The sequence below is a fragment of the Erinaceus europaeus genome, unplaced genomic scaffold, assembly GCF_950295315.1.
Source record: "Erinaceus europaeus unplaced genomic scaffold, mEriEur2.1 scaffold_1035, whole genome shotgun sequence".
Lineage (NCBI taxonomy): Eukaryota > Metazoa > Chordata > Mammalia > Eulipotyphla > Erinaceidae > Erinaceus > Erinaceus europaeus.
In genome coordinates this window covers 11,971-36,096 of record NW_026647947.1, presented here as the reverse complement: position 1 = coordinate 36,096, position 24,126 = coordinate 11,971, and the positions used below count along the sequence as shown (strand labels likewise).

The 24,126-nt window shown below is 39.1% G+C and overlaps 1 protein-coding gene across 1 annotated transcript; it reads right to left on the bottom strand.

Moving 5' to 3' along the window:
* Positions 1-2,320: 2,320 nt before the first annotated feature.
* Positions 2,321-22,553, bottom strand: LOC103113257 (dual specificity mitogen-activated protein kinase kinase 4). The gene is made up of 4 exons (XM_060184543.1): positions 22,404-22,553; positions 10,817-10,936; positions 6,080-6,131; positions 2,321-2,586 (listed from the first exon to the last, which is right to left on the bottom strand). The coding sequence occupies exons 1-4, from the start codon at positions 22,476-22,478 to the stop codon at positions 2,336-2,338; spliced, it is 498 nt and encodes a 165-aa protein (XP_060040526.1). The 5' UTR covers positions 22,479-22,553; the 3' UTR covers positions 2,321-2,335.
* Positions 22,554-24,126: the final 1,573 nt, after the last annotated feature.

The following is a 24,126-nucleotide window of genomic DNA, read 5'->3' as shown; positions in this document are numbered from 1 at the left end:
AACTGTAAACCCTTTAATTACCCTATTTAGACACAAGTCAATCCAGGTAAGAGTGATCAGTAATTTTTAAAGTACTGAGAGAGGGACCTCATAGCATACTATATAAAATAGTTAAACCAACAAGAAGAAATATTGGAGAAATGAACCAAGAAAAGATTCCAGCTAAAAGCCCCCCAAAGGGTGAAGCACAAAAGAATGAGGTCAACATCCAAACACTACTTAAGGAAATAATCACAGGAGTAAAAGGTTTGAAAGAATTGTCACCAGAAATGCAGAAACAACAAATGAGACTCTGGAAGAAAACACTAATTATCTTAAGGTTATAAGAGAGTTGAAAGCTGAAATAGCTGAGCTAAGAACACAACTAGCTGAACAAGCTAAAACAGTATCAGAACAGAGTAACAAAATAGAAGAACTCCAGAAAACAATAGAGGGGAGAGAGAATAGAATAAATGAGGCTGAAGACAGAATTAACCAAGATCAAAGACGAATTAAAGACAATTAAAAAAGAAGTGAGAGGTCTCAAAAAGAGATTAAGAGATACTGAAAACAACAACAGAGACCTATGGCATGACTTCAAAAGAAATAATATATGCATTATCGGCTTACCAGAGGAAGAAAGAGAGGGAGGGGAAGAAAGCATTCTTCAGGATATAATAGCTGAGAACTTCTCTAGTCTAGACAGCATAAAAGACATAAAGGTTCAAGAAACCCAGAGGGCCAGGGTGGGGGCTGGAACTAAGCAAATGAGGGGTAAGGTAGCATGAAAACAGTCCCCATGATCTAGCAAAGTTTTTCAAGAAATATGTGGGAATCTATAATGAGAGAGGGAGAAAAAAAACTGAACTAGAACAAGGGTATACATAATGGAATAATCTGGATCCTGTTGTAATGTGAGAAATGACAGAAGCTATGTTAATGAGCAGTATTTAAAAAAATATTTATTTATTCCCTTTTGTTGCCCTTGTTGTTTTATTGTTGTAGTTATTAATTGTTGTTATTGATGTCGTTGTTGATGGATAGGACAGAGAGAAATGGAGAGAGGCAAGGAAGATAGAGAAGGGGGAGAGAAAGACACCTGCAGACCTGCTTTACCACTTGTGAAGCAATCCCCTGCAGATGGGGAGCCGGGGGCTCCAACCAGGATCCTTGCAAGGGCCCTTGCACTTTGAGCCACCTGTGCTTAACTGGCTGAGCCAACGCCCAACTCCCTTTTTTTTTTTTTTAAAGATGGGTTCTAGATATACTTTGAAAGTAAAGTGGACAGTATTTGCTAACATACTGGATTTAGGACATGGAAAATGAAAAGAAATGAAACTTCAGGGAGTCAGATGGTACTTTTAAAATTACTGATCACTCTTACCTGGATTGACTTGTGTCTAAATAGGGTAATTAAAAGGGTTTACAGTTGTGGAAATTGACAGTTGTTTCAATATTATTTTAATCTTTGAGTTGGGTTAAGCACAGGTGGCGCAAAGCGCAAGGACCAGCATGAGGATCTCGGTTCGAGTCCCCGGCTCCCCACCTGTAGGGGAGTCACTTCACAGGTGGTGAAGCAGGTCTGCAGGTGTCTGTCTTTCTCTCCCCCTCTCTGTCTTCCCCTCCTCTCTCCATTTCTCTCTGTCCTATCTAACAACGATGACATCATCAACAACAACAATAACAATTACAACAATGAAAAACAATTGGGTCATAGATGCTCTGTAAAACTCTACCCCTATAATCTTATAAACCATTGGATAGACAGAAATGTTATCTGCCACAGTCAAGATCACACACAAAAGACTAGAAACATAAAGAAACCTTCTGAGAATTCAGAACTGGGGTAATTAGCAGAACTGAAAAGGAAGGAAGAAAGAAAGAAAGGAAGGAAGGAAGGAAGGAAGGAAGGAAGGAAGGAAGGAAGGAGGGAGGGAGGGAGGGAGGGAGGGAGGGAGGAAGGAAAGAAAAAGAAGAAGAAGGAAGGAAGGAAGGAAAGAAAGGAAGGGAGGGGGAGTCGGGCTGTGGTGAAGCAGGTCTGCAGGTGTCTATCTTTCTCTCCCTCCCTCTGTCTTCCCCTCCTCTCTCCATTTCTCTCTGTCCTATCCAACAACAATGACAACAATAATAACTACAACAATAAAACAAGGGCAACAAAAAGGGAATAAATAAATAAAATATTAAAAAAAAAAGAGGAAGAAAGAAAGAGAGGGAGAGAGAAGTCAGAGAGGATCTCAACTGCTAAGTAAGAAATTCCGACATAAGAAATTCATATATATATTCATATATATAAATATGCATGTATTGGGATAATTTCAAAAAGTTTAATGGAGAATTTCAAACCTGAGTTTGGTCTCTAGAGAAAAGAATACCCTAGTATGCTGAAATTGTATGACTGAAATTGTATGCTCAAATTGTATGACAGATTTTTTAGACTAATAGTACCAAAGCTTCCAGGCTCTGTGTACGGTGAACTTACTGCCATGTATGGCCTACACCCAGCATCTCTTGTCTTGGCAATGGAGTCCACAAGCTGTCCGCTGATACCAAAGTCACAGAGTTTAATATTTCCACTTCTGTCCAGAAGAATATTGGAAGGTTTGATATCTGTGAAAGAGAGGTTTCATTCAGTGTATAAATAATCAAATAAGCTGTATTTGAAAATACCTTAAATAATATTAAAAACTTTAGGCAACATAAGTGGTCCAGACCTCAGAGTTCAAATGAGTAAGAAGCAGCAAAATACTCAAATAAATTTAATTTATTGCATATGAATCGCTATTCACATTTGAAACATATAAAGTTTGTGAACTGAAGCATAAATATATACATGTATAAACATATACTCAGACATATATCTTAGAACCATTTTAGCAATAAATTTAAAAGTATGTGTGCTATGATTTTTCTTAATAAATTCATTTTCCTAAAGGATATACAAAACTACTGCTTTTCTCTATTAGAAATGATAAAACAAATTTCTGAATGCTAATATTTTAAAATGCAGTATTGGAATGTATTTCACAATTAAGTTTAAACATTCTGAAATATTTTCTTTTCATCAACAGATTTACTCCTTCAAATCTATTACTTAACAGTCAAAATAAAAAGAGTGAATTCGATCTAAGAGGATATTAAAGTAATTCATCCTAGTCAAAAATTATACAAAGGAAAGGATACCAATTATAAACCCACAATATAGTTAGCAGAGTCTGGACTAATTTAGGAAAGTATCCAATACAGTACACCTAGAAGGTCAGTAGTTCTGTGACCAGACAAATAAAAGTTTGGAATCGGGGTCACACACCATAATATTCCCTTTACCAAGCTCCTGAACTTCTATTAGAAACTACAATTTTCCTATCTAGACCATGAAAACAGTAATTCCTACTGCATCTGTCTGCTGGTTATTTGTCCCAGAAATACTTTTCTGATCGTAGATGGCTTTATCGAGTGTCATCCAATTAATTCAAGATTTCTTAGGTTCTTGAGAAAATAGATTAAGGTTTTACTAGTCCCAGAATGTGTCTCCTTTCCCACAAATTGGGTAAAACAAGTATCTTCCATGATTTTCCAAGTTTTATATGATCTTATCAAACTGCCTTCCAGTGACAACTTCCTCCACTTTGACAAGCCACTCCCTGGCTATCTGTGTCAATTCTCTCTTTTTGCGCAATAATTCTCTGCCTCATCTCAATCATTCTATCTTGTACTGTCACTATCACAGCTCAGTGAGTCAGAGGTAGGACTAAAGACATAAAGTCTCTAACTTATCTGTCTATAACTCAAAAGGTGACCTGGGAAACTAATCCGGAAAAGACCTCTTGCCAGTGACATTCTGACAGCCTCTCAAACCATACTGTCCTTTCTAGTGAAAACTGCATGCTTTTAAGATACCCATCCTTCTGTGTAGCTCCACCCACATTACAAAAAAACAAAACAAAAAAAGAAAAAACTGGGGCCGGGTGGTGACGTACCTGGTTGAGTGCACAAGTTACCATGCGTAAGGACTTGGGTTCGAGCCCCTGATCCCCACCTGCAGGGGGAAAAGCTTTCCGAGCGGTGAAGCAGCATTGCAGGTGTCTTTCTGTCTCTCTACCATTCCCTTCCCTCTTGATTTCTGGCTGTTTCTATCGAATAAAAAATTTTTTAAATGTGGTCTTGGAAATGAAGTAGTGGATAAAGCACTGGACTATCAAGTATGAGGCCCTGAGTTCAATCCCCAGCAGCACATGTACCAGAGTGATATCTGGTTCTTTCTCTCTCTCCTCCTATCTTTCTCATTAGTAAATAAATAAAATCTTTAAAATAATAATAATAATTTTAAAAAATAAGTTAAGAAGTGTCCTAATTTGTCCCAGTTTATTAAAGTATTCTCACACTCGAGAGACTAACTACCTTAGGTGAGAGCATGAGATAAATCTTTTGAATAAAACAAGTCAGACACAAAGGCTTGTGGAAAAGATTTTATGATTCAAGGCAACCACATTACATTCTGTGCTGAGGTGAGGTCACATACGGACATATCACTGGAGATTGCTTTAGCTGTTACTATCCAATAGATGAAACCACTGAAATAAAGGAGGGTGTAACCAAAAGAAGGAAAAAGCTGATCTTAACACAACTCATAAAAGAGTGCTCTAAATTCATATGTGTGGGGGGAAGGGTAGCATAATGGCTCTGCAAAGAGACTCTGCTGCCTGAGGTTCCACAGTCCCAAGTTCAATCCCCAGCACCACCAGAGCTGAGCAGAGCTCTGGTAAAAACAAAAATAAATTCATGATTTTATTTAGTAGTATGAAAAGCAAAATTACTTGTACTCAACTATTTCCCAGGCACTGTCTTAGTGCTTTACTATAATTTACTAGTACTTATCAAAGGTCCTAACATTGATACTACAAAGCAAAGTCAAAATATAAACATGATGAACAAGAAATAATTCTGATTAGCAACCAAACCCAATACAATTTTTGGCCAAGAGAAATTTTTAAAACTACCTATTAAAAAAATAAACTGATAAAATCCTACCTGATATTTTTTTTTAAAGCATGGAGCCAGGCAAAATTAAATGAGATAATATGATGCTCATGACTAACAAGTGTTCAGTGGTTCACAATTAAGCTAAAACGGGCATTTCCTTAAGTAAGAGACCTAAGAATTGATCTCTTAAAGCACTAGACACCATGTTTCTTAGAATTCAAAATTCTTCATGTCTCTCAATCTGATCTTTTACTCTAGTCTACTTCTTGTCAGGGTGAATCACACACATTGTCACGTGACTACTCCTTGTCAGGGTGAAGCACACACAAAGCCACTTCAATTGGTGGCATGCTTCTTAAAAGTCCCCATATCCAGTCGACCTGCCAACACCCATGTTCATCGGAGAAGCAATTACAGAAGCCAGACCTTCCACCTTCTGCATCCCATAATGATGCTGGGTCCATGCTCCCAGAGGGATAAAGAATAGGGAAGCTATGAGGGGAAGGGATGGGATACGGAGCTCTGGAGGTGGGAAATGTGTGGAGTTGTCTCCCTCTTATCCCATGGTCTTGTCAATATTTCCATTTCCTCAGTTAAACTCAGCGTTCCCACAGTGTTATTGCCATCTAGTTTAAATTTCAATCTGTGTCTGATAAGGTCACCACTTTCAGAAATCCCTCAGACTTTACAGGAATGGTAGTGTACAATACCCATGAAAATTTCTCTCTCAATCAGCACAAATATCTTCTAAAGTAAGGAACAAAGATTTTCGTCTACCAAAAGGCTCAAGGATGAGGCCTGGCAGTGACACATCTGGTTAGGTGCGCATATTACCAAAATGCTCAAGGATATTGTCCCTCTGAATATTTTTGAACACCCATGGAACTATGGTCAAGCATATGCATAATTATTTCTCAAGTAAAAAAACAACAAGAATAGGGAGCAAAATCTACTTTAAATTCTAAATCCAAAGTGTTAATGAATTAAGACTAAAATGTAGACTCCAAAGGAAAAAGAAATCTAAATAAACTTTAGAGTGTATGTGTAGCACTTTTTCAAAAGTGTAAATATTACAGAAAACAAAACCAAACAAACAAACAAAAAAAGAATTCACACCCACCTCTGTGAATGATTTTCAAGTTCTCTTTTAAGTGGTTTAGTGCTTTCACAGTCTAGGGAGAAAAAGCAGAGATGGTATAGCAATCTTTTTTTTTTTTTTTAAATCAAACAGAGTAGCTAACTGTAAGTAATAAATCATGCTTTTATGTTTTTAAAGTTTCAATATTTTATCCATTATTTAAAAGATGCTAAATAATTTCAGATCTCAACACAGTTGCCTTTGCATATTATTCCCTGATAGCAAAAATAAAAAGTGATTAGTGATTTGATTAATAAGTCACTTAAAATATGTGTATTTATTATACCTTCAAATTTTTCATAAATAAGAAATATCTAGTACAAGAAAGTCCAACAGTCTGTTTTCATTATTAGATCTAAGCAGTTTTTTCAGATTGTCAGTTTTTTATCATTCACTCTCATGGGTGCAGGATTTTCAAAGTAATTTTTAAAAAGCCAGACTGGGGGGTCGGGCGGTGGTGCAATGGGTTAAGCACACATGGAGTGAAGTGCAAGGACCGGCTCAAGGATACGGGTTTGAGCCCCGGCTCCCCACCTGCATTGGAGGGTCACTTCACAGGTGGTGAAGCAGGTCTGCAGGTGTCTATCTCCACCCACCCCCGTCTTCCCTTCCTCTCTCGATTTCTCTCTGTCCTACCTAACAACAACGGCAGCAATAACAAGAACAATAATAATAACAATGATAAACAACAAGGGCAACAAAAGGGAAAAAGATAGCCAGGAGCTGTGGATTCGTAGTGCAGGCACCGAGCCCCAGTGATAACCCTGCAGGCAAATAAATAACTGAATAAATAGAGTGTCTTCGCTTAGTTATTGTGACGATCTATTGCAAAGTCTACTTTATATCGTGAACACCTTTCATGAGGAGGAAATCAGGGATTTCTTCAGAAACAGAGGGAACAGAGATCTGAATTTGAATTTCCACAACCTCAAATGAAAAGAGTCCTGAATAGGTCAGTCATTTTGCTATTATAAAAAAAAAAAAAAAAAAAAAAAAAGGGCCAAAGCTCGGGAGTCCGGCGGTAGCGCAGCGGGTTTAGCACACATGGCCTGAAGCACAAGGACCCGCTTAAGGATCCCGGTTCCAGCCCCCGGCTCCCCATCTGCAGGGTAGTCGCTTCACAGGTCATCTACAAGTGTTTTATCTTTCTCTCCCCCTCTCTGTCTTCCCCTCCTCTCTCCATTTCTCTCTGTCCTATCCAACAATGACGACATCAATAACTATAACAACAACAAAAGAACAAGGGCAACAAAAGGGAAAAAAAATTTTTTAAGTCAAAGCTCTACTGTTATTAGGTTTTTGGGTATCATCAAAGTAAAACACAAACATTATATTTTATATATAATGCAGCATTATAGCAAGCTATATTTGTGTATTCACTGGGTTATTAATCAGCAAAATAGGTATTCAAAGTAATAATAATATTCAAAGTAATAATTCAAAGTAAGGCAAAGTAATTTTAAATGTGCATATTGTAAAGGGTGATTGTCAAACTTGAAAAAAAAAAAAGGTAAAAATGCAGTGATTTATGCACAAACCTACAATATGTGGCAAAATAACTGTATCTGGTGTCTAATTTCAAACCACCCTTTTGATTAAGCGCTTAAGAGCAGGACTCTTGGATTAGCTTACAGGTAGGCTTACATCATATTTCACTTAAAAATGTATCTAGTCACCTGTTTCAGATGTGTAGTCTACAAAAAAGGTACTACCCTGCTTATAACAGACCATTGCTGTAAAGATAAAATGCCGTAAGATCTTGACCTGATGCAAATAAGCATTCAAGATTCATCAGTTGTTATTATTATTAGACCACTACTCTGACAGTATGATTATGCTAGTGACAAGCTCCCAGATGATGCTGGGGTTGGTATGCTAGAGGCAGATGACTAACTTGATCACTATAAAATTTCGTATATATGTCTGAATAATGAACAAGTTTCTAACGTAATTCAGTATCATTTCATGTATCTTAAAAATCTGACTTGTAGGGGCCTGATTACCTTAGAAGAATGAGCTCCTGAGTTCGGATCCTAACATCCCATGTGCTAAAATGTCTCTGGTTCTCATTCTCTCTCTCTCTATCTCTATCTCTCTCTACTTTGTATTAATAAATAAATAACATCTTTAGAAATAAACTCAGATCACATCATCAACTCAGAGTCTCAAAGATTTGGGGGGAAATGATCAATTTTGTTCTATCAAGAGGCAATTATTCTCAGAAAAACTATGTAACAGCCTTGATTAAATTACAGATTCAGAGTAATAAGGAAAATGACTATTAATTCAAGTTTTAAAAACTATGAATAAGTAGCTCATAAAACAGTTAGACAGAACCATTACTTGGGCTAGGTATTTTAAATTGTCAGCACGAGACCTATGAATCCTAAAATTATAACAGTTTGATTTGGTATTTTGACTCTAACTGTATATACACACCTCCTTATAAGCAAAATGTAATTGAGAGGCTATACTTTTAAATATTTCTTATTGTTTATTTAATAAGACAGAGAAAAATTGAGAGGGGAAAGAGAAGACACCATTGGTGAAGCTTTCCCTCTGTAGGTGGAGACGAGAGGCTTGAACTCAAGTCGTTGAGCATAGTAATGTGTGCACTCAACCAAGTGCAGCACGACCAGGCCAAAGGATTATAAATTTTTAACATTAACCTTTAGTGACATAAGAGGGTAAAATAGCAACTAATTAGCAGACTACATTGGAGGTGAAGAAAGCAAAAACAGAATATGAAATCACATACAGTGAGAATACCTAGCTTAACGATTTCCTATCAAATTTAGTTTAGACCTAAGCTATGAACTCAGGTCACATCATCAACTCAGATTCTCAAAGACTTGGTGTGTGTATGTGTGTGTGTGTGTGTGTGTGGGGGGGGGGTTGGATTATGAATTTTGTTCTTTCCAGAGGCAATTATTTTCAGAAAAACTATGGAACAGCCTCTAACAACTTACATATTCAGAGTAGTACAGAAAATGACTATTAATTCTATTTTTAAAAATTATAAATATGAAATAATTCACTTGGATAGTGTGATGCTTTGCCATGTACACAACCCAGGGGCTAAGCCTGGCCCCCAATGCCTTGAAAGAAGCTTTGGTTGCTGTGGTCTCTTTATCTGTCTCTCTGTCCCTATTTAGATAATCTATAAATTTATAAACACATGCACACACAAAAAAAATCACTGATCTTTCTGACACTCAGAGAAAAGTGAACTGTCCCAATTAGTAGTATTACTGCTTACTGATACTCCTAGTTGAAATTTTAATAGTTACACTAGAGGGGCCAGGTGGTAGCTCACCTGGTTAAGTGCACGTGTTACAGTGCGCTAGGGCCCAGGTTCAAGCCCCCACTCCCACCTGCGGGGGGGAAAAAAATCTCCTTAAGTGGTGTATCAGTGCGGCAGGTGTCTCTCTGTCTCTTTATCATTCCCTTCCTTCTCGATTCCTGGCTGTCACTACCCAATAAATAAATAAAGAAAATTTTAAAAATTTAAAAAAAAAAACAAACCACTGGATACCTATTGCCTAAGAGTTTCCATTAAGGGGTTTCAAGGCGACTGATATAATTTTGATTAATTTAGAAATAAGTGCGATAAAATAAAGTAACAGAGGAAAAGTGAACAGAGACTTGAGCACTTGGGGCTCGGTGGTGGTACACCTGGTTGAGAGCACGAGTTACAATGCACAAGGCCCCGGGTTTGATCTCCCAGTCCTGGCCTGCAGGGAGAAAGTCCTGTGAGCAGTAAAGCAGTACTCCCGGTGTCTCTCTTTCTCTCTTCCTAACTCCCCCTATCCTCTTGATTTCTGGCTGTCTCTATGCAATAAGTAAAGATAATTTTAACAAAGAAAAAGAAAAAATTAAAAAGAGAGAAGGGGAGGGTGGCTGTGCAGTAGGTTAAGTGCACATGGCGCTCGAGAGAGAACTGCCCACTCTGGGCTTGTATTTATAATGCGATCTGTCCCTGATTCATTATGACTGAACGGAAAACAAAACATTGTCGGTATCTGTCTAGAATCTGCTTTGAAAATTGTTATGAGTTGGGTCCCTCACAGAAGTGACTCTTCTCTCTTTTTAAATTACCAACAATTTCCACAAAGATCATTAACACTCTGTAAAGGATCTTCAGTCTCCAAGACATGCATTTAAGCATTTAAAACTTCAGCAGCGGCAGAGCCAAGGTGGCGGCTTGGAGACCACACCTGGTGTGAGCTCTGCAAAGAAGCTGCTTTCAACCTGGGAATCTGGGAGAGGCCACCACCAGGTTCCATACGCTGCCATGATGCCAACCCAATTTCCTTGGGCAGACAACCCCACTAATGTGTTCTGGAGCCCTGCATCCACTGCCCCACTAGGGAAAGAGAGAGACAGGCTGGGAGTATGGATCGACCTGTCAATGCCCATGTTCAGAGGGGAAGCAATTACAGAAGCCAGACCTCCCACCTTTCTGCACCCCCATAATGACCCTGGGTCCGTCCATACTCCCAGATGGGATAAACAATAGGAAAGCTTTCAAGGGAAAGGATTGGCTATGGAGCTCTGGGGGTGGGCACTGTGTAGAAATGTACCCCTTTTATCCTATAGTCTTGTCAATATTTCCATTTTATAAATAAAATTTTTTTTAATAAAATAAAAATATAAAGTTAAAACTTTAGCAGCATTTTTATATAAATAATATAAATAATTTAAAAACCAGGTACTTACTGCTAAAGTGATTTTGCCTAAAATTTCTTCTGGAATAACGTCATCTAATACACTATATACATATTTGTAAAACTTATCAAACGAGGTAGACATGAGTTCCATACAGATCCAACAGTCACCCTGTAAAATAGCACATCTGTTATTTTTCATACATCTTCATTTTAGATACAGCCTTTTGAAATACAAAGTAGAAATACAATTATGAAAAAAGTGCAAGTCTCATATTTGAATCTGAAACTAGGGATATTATACACACACACACATATATATATATACATTATTCTTTATTTAGGCAGACCGTTCCCCTCATACTGAAAGACAAATTTATTTTGTTAATTTCCCCCTACTGACTAAACATTGACAGACAGTTTTACATAAAAAAATGTTTGTGCTTTTATAGAAATTTCCAATTTACTCTTATTTTTTACTAACACAGAAAAAAAATGACAGTAATCTGTGGCAATGTAAACTTATTTAAATTAGCTAAATAAATAAATAAAATTTACACCCAGTAAACCCAATACTTGACTTACTTCAATGCTCTCTTCTCAGTGACTAAGATTCTAATGCCACGACTTACAATAAAACCCCTAATCCTTGGACAAGCATGATAACACATGTGAATACTTGAATGGTGTGCCTGTTTGATCACTCACATGACTCAGACTGGAGGCTAGCCCCCACTGCACTACATTTTTGACATACATGCAAAGGATATCTACATGTAAACAAAACAACATTGATCTAGATGTCTCACCATGTAAAAACTAACCCTAAGTGAATGAGAAATATTAGCATGACACCTACAAGTACAAAACTACCTCGAAAAAGAAGGAAACATGAGAAAATTTAACTGGTCATGAGATAAGAAGAGTTGTATTAGGTATATGTCAAAAGCAGACTACACAAAGAAGGGAATGATAAGTTAGATTATTAGCATGAGAAATGTTTGCTTTCAAGAAATACTACAAAGGGTATGTATAAAGATAAGCCACAGGGCAGGGGAGACAGCATAATGGTTATGCAAACAAGACTCTCATGCTTGAAGCTCCTAGGTGTCAGATTTAATCCCCTGTACCACCATAAGGCAGAGCTGAGCAGTGCTGTGGTAAAAATAACAATAATAATAAAATAATAATAACCCACAGATGGGATGAGGATGCAGACATCTGCATATCATATATCTAGAAACAGACTAGTATCCAGAATATATTAAAACTCAAAAGCAAATTTTTAAAAAATAGTTTAAGAAACTGCTCAACACTTCACCAGTGAATGAGTGTCAAATGCCTGAAGAATTGGTGAGCGTATTAGTCATTAAGTAAATGCAAATCAAAATTCTGGTTAGGAGGCTGACGCACGCCTACTGCACTAAGGAGGCAACCGACAAATCAAAATTCAATGAGATTTCAATGTCTGTTAGAGTAGCTAAAAATTGGAAAGGCCATTAACACATGTTGGGAAAGACAAGACAAAATAGAACTTCTACATGCAGCTGGTGGAAGTCAAAACAGGAGTGCTACTTTGGAAAACAATTTTGCCCATTTTTCCAAAAGTCAAACATACAGCTACTATCTGATCCAACAATTCCATTTCCATAGACTTATCTGATGGAAATAAAAGCATACGTCTACTTGTACACAAATTCCCACAGCAGCTTTATTTGTAAGGAACAGAAACCATAAACAAGCCAAATGCCTATCGAGGGTGAAATCCTAAGTAGACTGTGTATCCACACAATGGCATACTAAGTCTACTTAGCCATAAAAATATAATATTAACAGTCAGTTGCTATGTGGATAAGTCTATTTCTAGACTAGATGACAGTTTTATAGATCAATTCTGCCTTTGTACGGATTCCACACTGTAAAGATCATTCTACTTTGTCAATATACCACAATGTGAACTGTCAAGTAATTATGATAGTTGGGTTGAGTGAAAGATAACAAAATGAAGATTAGATGCTGTAGGATCCCATTTTCATAAAATTCTTAAAACAAAACAAACCAAAAAAAAAAAAAGTGGCAGAAAAATAATCCATAGTTGCCTTAGAATGGTGACAATAGGGGCCAGGCGGTAGTGCACCAAGTTAAGCCTACACACGATGGTGCACAAGGACGCAGTTCAAGCCCCAGTCCCCATTTGTAGGGGGAAAGCTTCATGAGTAGAATGGTGACAATAGATGCCAGGTGTCTACTGTCGAAAAGGAACAAAGAAACTTAAGACTGATGGATTTGTTCGTTATTTGATTGTGGTGATATGTTTCCTTGTTTTATTTTTATTAGTGATTTACAAGGTAATAATAGAGGTATAATTCCATACCACTCCCACCACTAAAGCTGTATGCCCCCTGCCCCATAATGATAACTACCATAGTTTTCCAAAGATCACAGTAATGAGTTGACTATATAGATATATTTTTTCTTTTTTTTCAAGTTCCTGTGTTTCAATTTATATTCCACTTATAACTAAAATCATCCTAGTTGTTCTTTCTTTTTCCTTTCTCCTCTCAGATAAGCAAAATAGTGCCTGATTTCCTTAGGTGTTCTGAAAATTCTCTTCCCTCTCAGTAACCAGTGCATAAACAAAGGGTCCTCATCACAAAACTCCAGTTCCCAGTGGAACTGGAGTTCAGAGCCCTTTGGTCATCTTCCCCTAAAAAATCCCCCTGTTACTACAGACCAAAATTCTTTTGGGGCTGCAGGAAAAACAACTTCTAGCTTCTTTAATTGCTTCTCTGCTGGACATAGATGTTGCTCAGTTGATTCATATCCCTTAGCCAATCTTTTAATTATGGTGATTCCTTTTTTTTTTTTTTTGCCTCCAGGGTTATTGCTGGGGCTCAGTGCCTGCACTACTAAAGCCACTGTTCCTGGAGGCCATGTTTCCCATTTTGTTGCCCTTGTTCTTCTTATTGTTGCCACGGGTGGAAAAGACCGAGAAATCGAGAGAGATGGGGAAGACAAAAAAGGGGAGAGAAAGACACCTGCAGACCTGCTTCACCACTTGTGAAGCGACCCTCCCTACAGGTAGGGAATCGGGGGCTTGAACAGGATTTCTTAAGCTGGTCCTTGTGCTCTGCACCAACCACGTGTGCTTAACCCGCTGTGCTACCTCTCAGCCCCTATGATGATTATTTTTACAGGAATACACATGAAATAATTCCAAGTTGCTAATTTAAATGTATTTTTATCATATATCAATTTCACTCCAGAAACTATATTTAAATCTTTTAAGAAAAAGAGGAAGAATAGTAATAAGAGTAGGGCCAGACAGGGAGGCAGTTTCTAAATTCAGCTAACGTCACCATCTTCTATTCAATCTGATGAATTCCTATAATTATCATTTACTCAAAATAGTACCTTCTACAGCAGAATTTCTCAGAGTTCAAAAGGTGCTTGAAACAAGAATCTTCTTGCTACTAAATTCTAAAAACTACATACTGAAATACGTTTTTTTAAGTGACTACATTTAAGTACCAATAGGGTAGGTGGTAAGTACAGACCATTTTATAAGCCAGAAGTTAAGTTAATAAAATCAAGTCCTTCCCCCCCCCCTCACCCCCCCCCCCCCCGCCTAAAATGCCTGATAAAAGATTTTGGAAATCTTCCTGACAGGTCCAAATCAAATCCAAGTTGTACTTTGAGCTTTACGTCTGGGTTAGTTCTGTCCTAGATATATACATGGCTGGAGAGAATGGCAACAAGTAATCCACCCACTTGAGTACTAAATATTATTTATTCAACGGCTTGGAATAAAATCCCAGAAGTTTTACACACTCAACACTATCCAAAAGAATGATTCATCTCTACATGGTGACTCTAGGAACAAAAATAACATTTCACAGGTTCCTTGATTGATGGTTAATCAAAAGAGATGAAAAGCTGAAGTCCTATGGCCACATGACTTATGTGAAAGGGAGTGGTCTAGGGTTCCTCACAAAGACAGGAACTGAAGCACTCATCTCTCTCGCAGTACTGGTGATGTGAAAAGTCCTGACTGTGTACATTCACTTATATAATTTCCTTTCATAAACTCTGAGCTCTGCGTCTCCTATTGGAATTGAAGACCATGCTGCCAAAAAGAAAATAAAATTAAAAAAAAAAAAAAAAGATTCCTTAGAGTGTTCAGCCTAAAAATACATATATTTCTCTAAACCCTTATGAAATCTGTTTAATAGTAAACAGACATAATGGCTCACCTGAATTATGCACCTGCTTTGTCATGAGTGTGATCCAGGCTCAATCCTGGCCCTCGCTCCTCCCCCACTCTCCCACTCTCTCACCCATTCCATCTATATGAAAAGTCAACTAAAATAAGTAAAGCCCTGGGGGCCGGGTGGTGGCGCACCTGGTTGAGTGCACATATTACAATGCGCAAAGAACCAGGTTCAAGCCCCTAGTCCCCACCTGCAGGAGGAAAGCTTTGTGATTGGTGAAACACTGCTGCAGGTGTCTCTCTGTCTCTCTCCCTCTCTGTCACACTCTTGATTTCTGGCTGTCTCTATCCAATAAATAAAGAAAATTAAAAAAAAAAAAAAAAAAGAAAAGCCCTGTGAAAACAAAGAAAGAAACAGACAAAAATCTACTTAATATTTGTTAACCTCTATAACTTCACACTGACCATTATTCAAAGGTGAATTACCTGCTTCTCTAAAATGCCATCTTTCATTATACAGGAAGTATCTATTTCTTCTTCCACACTATATAAATTAGGGTTTAAGATAGACAAAGTGGGAGTATTTATTTCTTCTCCTATTCTACAATTTGGGAAAATATTCACTTCAGTCTATCTAGGCATTCTGTGACTTGATACAAGTAACTATACATGCCATGATCTCACATTTCAAAAACTACAATATTGTAAAGGTAGACTACTATGATAATAAAGTGAAAGGTTTTTATTTCTGGATTATTTGTAGCATAATGAAATTCTGTCTCTGCCACTTAGCGACTGTGGGCCTTGTCAAATTAATGCTCAAATGTCATTTTCCCCTCTACAGAAAGGCAATTTCAAATTTCTGTTTAATGGTTTTTATTATTTATTTATTTTCCCTTTTGTTGCCCTTGTTGTATTATTGTTGTTGTTGTTGTTAGATAGGACAGAGAGAAATGGAGAGAGGAAGGGAAGACAGAGGGGAAGAGAAAGACAGACACCTGCAGACCTGCTTCACCATATGTGAAGCGACTCCCCTGCAAGTGGGGAGCCGGGGGCTTGAACCAGGATCCTTATGCTGGTCCTTGCGCTTGGTGCCACCTGTGCTTAACCTGCTGCGCTACCGCCTGACTCCCCAATTTCACTTTTTATAATTTTTTATTATCTTTATTTATTGGATAGAGAAAGCCAGAAATAAAGAGGGAAGGGGATGATAAAGTGGGAGAGAGACAGAGAGACACCTGCAGCCCTGCTTCACCATCCATGAAGCTTTCCCCCTGCTGATAGGGACCGGGGGCTCAAACCCGGGTCCTTCTTCTTCTAGCGTTTGCCCTTCTTCCATAGCCAGTCAACAGCGTCAGGTTGAGCCTGATGTCAAGTTTCGAGACCTCCTTTGAATCTGGAGAGGTGGCAGTCGTTGACTATGTGGGTCATAGTCTGTCTGGAGCCGCAGGGGAAGTTCGGGTCGTCTCTGGCTCCCCAGCGATGGAACATAGCGGCGCAGCGGCCATGGCCTGGTCGATAGCGATTGAGGAGGGCCCAATCATAACGTGCTAGGTCAAAGCCGGGTTGACGCTTGCAGGGGTCTGTGATGAGGTGTTTGTACCCGTGTCCTTGCACATTGTAATACCTGTGCTTAACCAGGTGCGCCACCACCCGGCCCCAGATTTCACCTTTCTAGAGAGCCTAGAGACTCATGAAGATAGTATCTATGAAAACTATCAAACATTCAATAGATAATAGTGTTTATAGCTATACATCTCAACTCTGACATTACTAAGATAATGACATCAAATTTTACTCAGATACTCATGATATAGACCATGGGACAGTATCCAGCTATTAAGAATGATTCACAGCTTCAGTGATTTTTTTACATCACTTGATTTATTTACATGTACTAATGAAATACTACTCAGTTATTAAAAATGATGAAGTCACCCTCTCTAACTCATTTTGGTTGGAGCTTGAAGGAATCATGTTCAGTGAGATCAGCCAGAAAGAGAATGATGAATATGGGATGACCTCACTCACAGACAGAAGCTGAGAAACAAGAACAGAAAGAAGAAAACACAAAGTAGAGCTTGGACTGGGATTGGTGTATTGCACCAAAGCAAAGGATTGGGGGGGGGGGGGGGGGCGAGGGACCGACACTTTCAGGTACTAGTGCAAAACTGTGGAGGAGGAAGACCCAGGCTAGGAGTGAGCGTGTTATGCAGAAAACAGAAATTTTACACAAGGACCTACAGTTATATTTACCCTAAACCATTAATACTCCCAATAAAATATTTTTTTAAAAAAGGAAAGAAAAGGGAGTCGGGCAGTAGCGCCACGGGTTAAGCGCACATGGCGCAAAGCACAAGGACCGGTGTAAGGATCCCAGTTCAAGGCCCTGGCTCCCCACCTGCAGGGGAGTCGCTTCACAGGCAGTGAAGCAGGTCTGCAGGTGTCTGTCTTTCTCCCCCCCCGCCCCCCGTCTTCCCCTCCTCTCTCCATTTCTCTCTGTCCTGTCTAACAACGACAACATCAATAACAACAACAACAATAACTGCAACAACAATAAAAAGACAACAAGGGCAACAAAAGGGGGGGAAATCCCACCTACACCTCAAGGACATCTTTGATGAATCAAACCCAATTGCAAGGAAGACTAAAGCAGAAACAAACCAATGGGACTACATCAAATTGAAAAGCTTCTGCACATCCAAAGAAACTATTAAACAAACAAAGAGACCCCTCACAGAATGGGAGAAGATCTTCACATGCCATATATCAGACAAGAAACTAATCACCAAAATATATAAAGAGCTCAGCAAACTTAGCACCAAAAAAGCAAATGACCCCATCCAAAAATGGGCAGAGGATATCAACAAAACATTCACTACAGAGGAGATCCAAAAGGCTAACAAACATATGAAAAACTGCTCCACGCCGCTGATTGTCAGAGAAATGCAAATTAAGACAACACTAAGATACCATCTCACTCCTGTAAGAATGGCATACATCAAAAACGACAGCAGCAACAAATGCTGGAGAGGCTGTGGGGACAGAGGAACCCTTTTGCATTGCTGGTAGGAATGTAAATTGGTCCAGCCTCTGTGGAGAGCAGTCTGGAGAACTCTCACAAGGCTAGACATGGACCTTCCATATGATCCAGTAATTCCTCTCCTGGGGTTATACCCCAAGGACTCCATAACACCCAACCAAAAAGAGGTGTGTACTCCTATGTTCATAGCAGCACAATTCATAATAGCTAAAACCTGGAAGCAACCCAGGTGCCCAACAACAGATGAGTGGCTGAGAAAGCTGTGGTATATATACACAATGGAATACTATACAGCTATCAAGAACAATGAACCCACCTTCTTTGACCCATCTTTGACAGAGCTAGAAGGAATTATGTTAAGTGAGCTATGTCAGAAAGATAAAGATGAGTATGGAATGATCCCACTCATCAACAGAAGCTGAGAAAGAAGATCTGAAAGGGAAACTAAAAGCAGGACCTGACTAAATTGAAAGTAGGGCACCAAAGTAAAAACCCTGTGGTGAGGGGTAGACATGCAGCTTCCTGGGCCGGTGGGGGGTGGGGGTGGGGGTGGGTGGGTGGGATGGGACACAATCTTTTGGTGGTGAGAATGGTGCTTCTGTACACTTCTAGTAAAGTGTAGTCATATAAATCACTAGTTAATTAATATGAGAGGGGGAAAATTAATTGTATGTCTCGAAGTTTTTAAAACACAGACTGAGTCTTTTTAATATATAGGCTGTGTATTTGATATGTGGACTCTCTCAAAAGCCTAGACCAAGTAGATCAGAAACAACCGGTGGCACAGCTATATACAAGATACTGGGTACTATATAGCAAACCCTAACAAAAGGACTCTTCAAAGTTAAGCCAATTACCAAATAATGTGATGATAACAATAACTATCCATTGTCTTTTTGAACCCTAAGACAGCAGGAACCTCACATCTCCACTATAGAGCTTATATTTCCCCTAGTCCTGGAACCTTAGGATAGGGCCCACTTTCCCTCATGCCTCTCCCAATGCATATCAAATAATATTGCATCTGCCGATGGTAACCTAATCAATGCAATGATTGCCACCTCAACATGCTTCAGCTCAGACTGTGTCCAGAGACTTCAGGTGTGGAATGACAAACCTTCAGCTTCATTACTCTGGTGAGACCTTTCCTTTCACAGTATCCTCTAATTCCACCCCAGGTGTTTCATTTTCTAACAAAGTTCCAAAACCTAGATATAGACCAGGTTCTATGAGAGAGAGCATATGTTCACAAGTATCCATAAACTAGTGCAAAATATATACTTGAAAGCAGAAGTACACTAGAGTTTGCAGTGAGTACCCTCCCCCCAACAGTTCCTCTCCACTATTCCAACCTTTGCATCCATGATTGCTCAACAATTTGTTTGGCTTTGTATGTTAACTATCTTTTCAGCCACCAGGTTCCAGATGCCATCAGGATGCCGGCCAGGCTTCCCTGGACTAAACACCCCACTAATGTGTCCTGGAGCTCAGCTTCCCCAGAGACACACCCTACTAGGGAAAGAGAGAGGCAGACTAGGAGTATGGACCAACCAGTCAACGTCCATGTTCAGCGGGGAAGCAATTACAGAAGCCAGACCTTCTACCTTCTGCAACCCTCAATGACCCTGGGTCCATGCTCCCAGAGGGCTAGAGAATGGGAAAGCTATCAGGGGAGGGGGTGGATTATGTAGACTGGGTGGTGGGAATTGTGTGGAGTTGTACCCCTCCTATCCTATGGTTTTGTTAATTTGTCCTTTCTTAAACAAAAAATAAATAAATAAAATAATAATAATAGGAAAGCTATCAGGGGAGGGGATGGGATACGGAGTTCTGGTGGTGGGAATTGTGTGGAGTTGTACCCCTCTTATCCTATGGTTTTGTTAATGTCTCCTTTTTTTAAAATAAATAAATAAATATATATATAAAAAAGGGGGAAAGGGGAGGGAAGATAGAGACAGTGAACACAGTGCTAGAAAAGCTAATTGTAGAATCTAGTTAGGAAAGAAAATCTTATTTAGTTTCTAAGTAACCATTACTATACATAAATTACAAACAGCAAAGTGGTGGACTCTTCACTGGTTATACGGAATAAGTTCAACATTCAGGAAAAGAAGGGAGGCAGAGAGAGCAGTAAATTCAATCTTCAAGAAAAGAAGGGAGGTTGGGAGTCAGGCGGTAACGCAGCAGGTTAAGCGCAGGTGGCGCAAAGCGCAAGGACCGGCGTAAGGATCCCGGTTTAATTCTCCGGCTCCCCACCAGCAGGGAAGTCACTTCACAAGCGGTGAAGCAGGTCTGCGGGTGTTTATCTTTCTCTCCCCCTCCCCTCTCCATTTCTCTCTGTCCTATCCAACAACAGCAACAATAATAACTACAACAATAAAACAACAGTGACAACAAAAGGGAATAAATATTTTTTCAAAAAGAAAAGGGAGGCAGAAGAGCAAGACCCCTGCGCGCCATGAAGTGCATTCCAGAACTCACACCTACAATCTTACAAACAGAATAACTTGCTTTACAAATAGACCCAGAATACAGTCATGACTGTACGCTGATACACAGATACTAATGTGACAGTGAAATGAATAAATGTATCTAGTCTAATGTGTCTAGTCATAAAAATGAAAGTGCAAGTTATTAAAAAGTACAAGCATAAAAGTAGAAGGAATATATTAGTTTGGCATTAATGATTAGAGAGATTCAACAAACAAATGGGCTTTTTTCATGAAGTAGAGTGTTTCCAGTTACAACAGTAACCTGTTACAGTCTCAGAAAAGGAGACTGGACAATATCTCACATGGCAGAGTACATGCTCTGTTATGTGATTGTTCTAGGTTCAAGTCCCTGCATCATCTGGGAGGAGCACAACACGCAGGAAGGCTCCAATGCTATGGGCTTGTCTCGGTCTCTCTCTACCTTAAGTAAATTAAAGAAGAAAGAATAGAAGAAAGAAAGGAAGGAAGAAGGAGTCAGAGGGTTAAGTTCTTATTCTTCTAGCGTTTGCCCTTCTTCCGTAGCCAGTCAGGTTGAGCCTGATGTAAAGTTTCGAGACCTCCTTTGGATCTGGAGAGGTGGCAGTCGTTGACTATGTGGGTCATAGTCTGTCTGTAGCCGCAGGGGCAGCTCGGGTCGTCTCTGGCTCCCCAGCGTTAAGTGCAGGTGGCGCCAAGCGCAAGGTCCAGCACAAGGATCCCAGTTCGAGTCCCCAGCTCCGCACCTGCAGGGGAGTCGCTTCACAGGCAGTGAAGCAGGTCTGTGAATATCTATCTTTCTCTCCCTTTCTCTGTCTTCCCCTCCTCTCTCCATTTCTCTCTGTCCTAGCAATTCTAATCAGAGTCCCCTAACTAAATATCACAAGCGTCTAGTGGCTGTTCAGGACACAATCATAAAGTGTGTAATTCATTTTTAGTCCCAGCTTTATTCCCTGGCCCTAACGCTTCCCCCTTCTGTAGACAGCTGGATGAGTGGAAATGAGCATGTGGGTTAAGACAAGCAACAGGATCATGTGACCAAGAAATGAGAGTTCCAGCTTCTAATAAAAATCTGGTAACAGAAATAGATGAAAGACTTTCTCTTGTATTTGTGAGATTCTATGTCCAATGGGTTTCTTTTCTTTTGCCTCCAGGGTTATCGCTGGGGCTCGGTGCCTGTACTAAGAATCCACTGCTCCTGGAGGCTATTTGTTTCCCTTTTGTTGTCTTTATTGTTTATCATTGTTGTTCTTTTTATTGTTGTTTTTACTGTCGTTGTTGGATAGGATAGAGAGAAATGGAGAGAGATGGGGAAGACAGAGAGGGGGGAGAGAAAGATAGACACCTGCAGACCTGCTTTACCACTTGTGAAGTGACCAACCTCTCTGCAGGTGGGGGCCAGGGGCTCGAACTGAGATCCTTGTTCTGGTCCTTTCGCTTGGCGCCATGTGCACTTAACCCACTGTGCTACCACCCAACCCCTCAAATGGGTTTCTTGAGGATTGTGACTGGGGACCAATGCTTAAATGCAGATGTCAATGACAAAAATGAGTCATAATCTAAAAAAAAGGAAGGGGTAGAGAGGCAACTCAGACAAGAAACAGCTTCTAAACCTATAGATAAAGGGTTGATAAACAGAACCCATCTCATCTATCAAGATTCTTAAGTAACTGAAAAGTATTTGTAAATAGAGGAAGGAAATAGGGGAATCTCAGTGACTATTATATACATATGAGATTCACCCCTTAACCAAAGGAACAATGGATAGTAACATTTAATGTTAAATAGTAAATCATACAGTAAGAGACTGAGAAATTAGTTTTTTTTAATTCAAGATTAGAACAGAACCCTACCATTCTCCTACTTATCCCAATTATATATCCATTTGCCAGCTCAAACCAAAACATTTTATTCCTACCTCTCTGAAGAGTGCACCATAGAACTGAACAATGTATGGGCAATCACTACTTCGCATTACTACGTCCAAATCCATGAGAAGTTGTTTTTGTTCTTTCTCATCCACAGTCGACCGAATTCTCTGGAAAAGAATGACAAAAGATGTAATAAAACATGAGATAATTTCAAAAACCTAAGAAAAAGCTCTACCAAAGTAAACTGAAAATGACTAAGCACACTTCACAAACTAACCAAACTTAAAAATCATCATCTTCCTTATACATTACAAGAACAATTTTTATCACAAGAAACTTAACAAAACAGTACACAGAATTTTATTTTTTTTAAAACACCAAGTTTTAAAACCATAAGCAGTCACTACTGTTGTTGGAAGTAGAAAAGAAAAGAAAAAAAAAAAACAGATCTTGGGCACTGAAAATTAATCTCCACATGCAAATATAAGTATGAAAATCATACTGAGCTACATATACTTCAAGCAGTATCCGCATGAATTGTCATATACACCTTAATATGTACTTTGAATCACCATTTCAGAAGCATATGGAATCCAAACATTCATTGTAAGAACAGACCGCTTCACTTCCTAGCATCCTTATACCACGGAATCCTCATTCTTTAGAGACGGGAAAGGTCCAGAAAAGATAAAAAGTGAGAACTAGTAGAGTAGCACACTGACTACAATCCAGGTTTCCAAAATCCTAGACGGGGATTTTTCTCCCTTCACCATACTTCCTGGAAGCTAAAAGCAAAAAGTTCTATCTGCCTTTCCAAATTATGTGTCAGGATCAGAGTAACATAATAATAATAATAACAACAACAACAATAATAGAACATGGAATAAAAACTAAAACTAAGAAAACAGAGGACTCTGGGAGTCAGGCGGTAGCAGCAGGCTAAGCACATGTGGTGCTAAGCACAAGGACCGGCATAAGGATCCCGGTTCGAGACCCGGCTCCCCACCTGCAAGGGAGCCGCTTCACAGACGGTGAAGCAGGTCTGCAGGTGTCCATCTTTCTTTCCTCCTCTCTGCCTTCCCCTCCTCTCTCCATTTCTCTCTGTCCTGTCTAACAATGACATCAATAACAACAACAATAATAACTACAACAATAAAAAACAAGGGCAACAAAAGGGAAAACAAATAAATAAATATTTTTAAAAAGAAAAGAAAATAGAGGACTCTTTGTTTTCAGGTTCATGAAGTGCTTCTCTATACACTGCAGACCTAGCGCATCCCCCTAATCTACCTCTAAAACTTCTCTTTGTAACTGTAAGGAAATGTCACAGAAGATGAGTAATGTCTCCCACCTCCCACTTCCCACAAAGGAATAGTATAGAGAGATGTTCAGTGTGGAGAGGGATCATTCCCACTGCGCTAGAAACACAGGAAAGAATTCAACTCAGAATCTGTAAGACATTAATAATAAAGGAATACTTGAACATCAAGACATGCAAACAACTTTTGTTCTATTAAAAAAAAAAAAAAAAAACCACAGTATCACACCACACCACTGTGTACAATACATAGCAATACTTACAAGGCAAGTTAGTATCAAAAAATACACAAGTTGGCATTTTGTCTTCCAAAGACTTCAAGGTATCTGTCCTCAATGTTCTTGAAAGGGATGAAGACAATTAAGTTCTTGAGCCCATTTTACAGAAGAAAAGTCAGAGGTACAGAGAGAAGATAAAAGATGTATTCCATGTGACATGACAATAAGCAATTG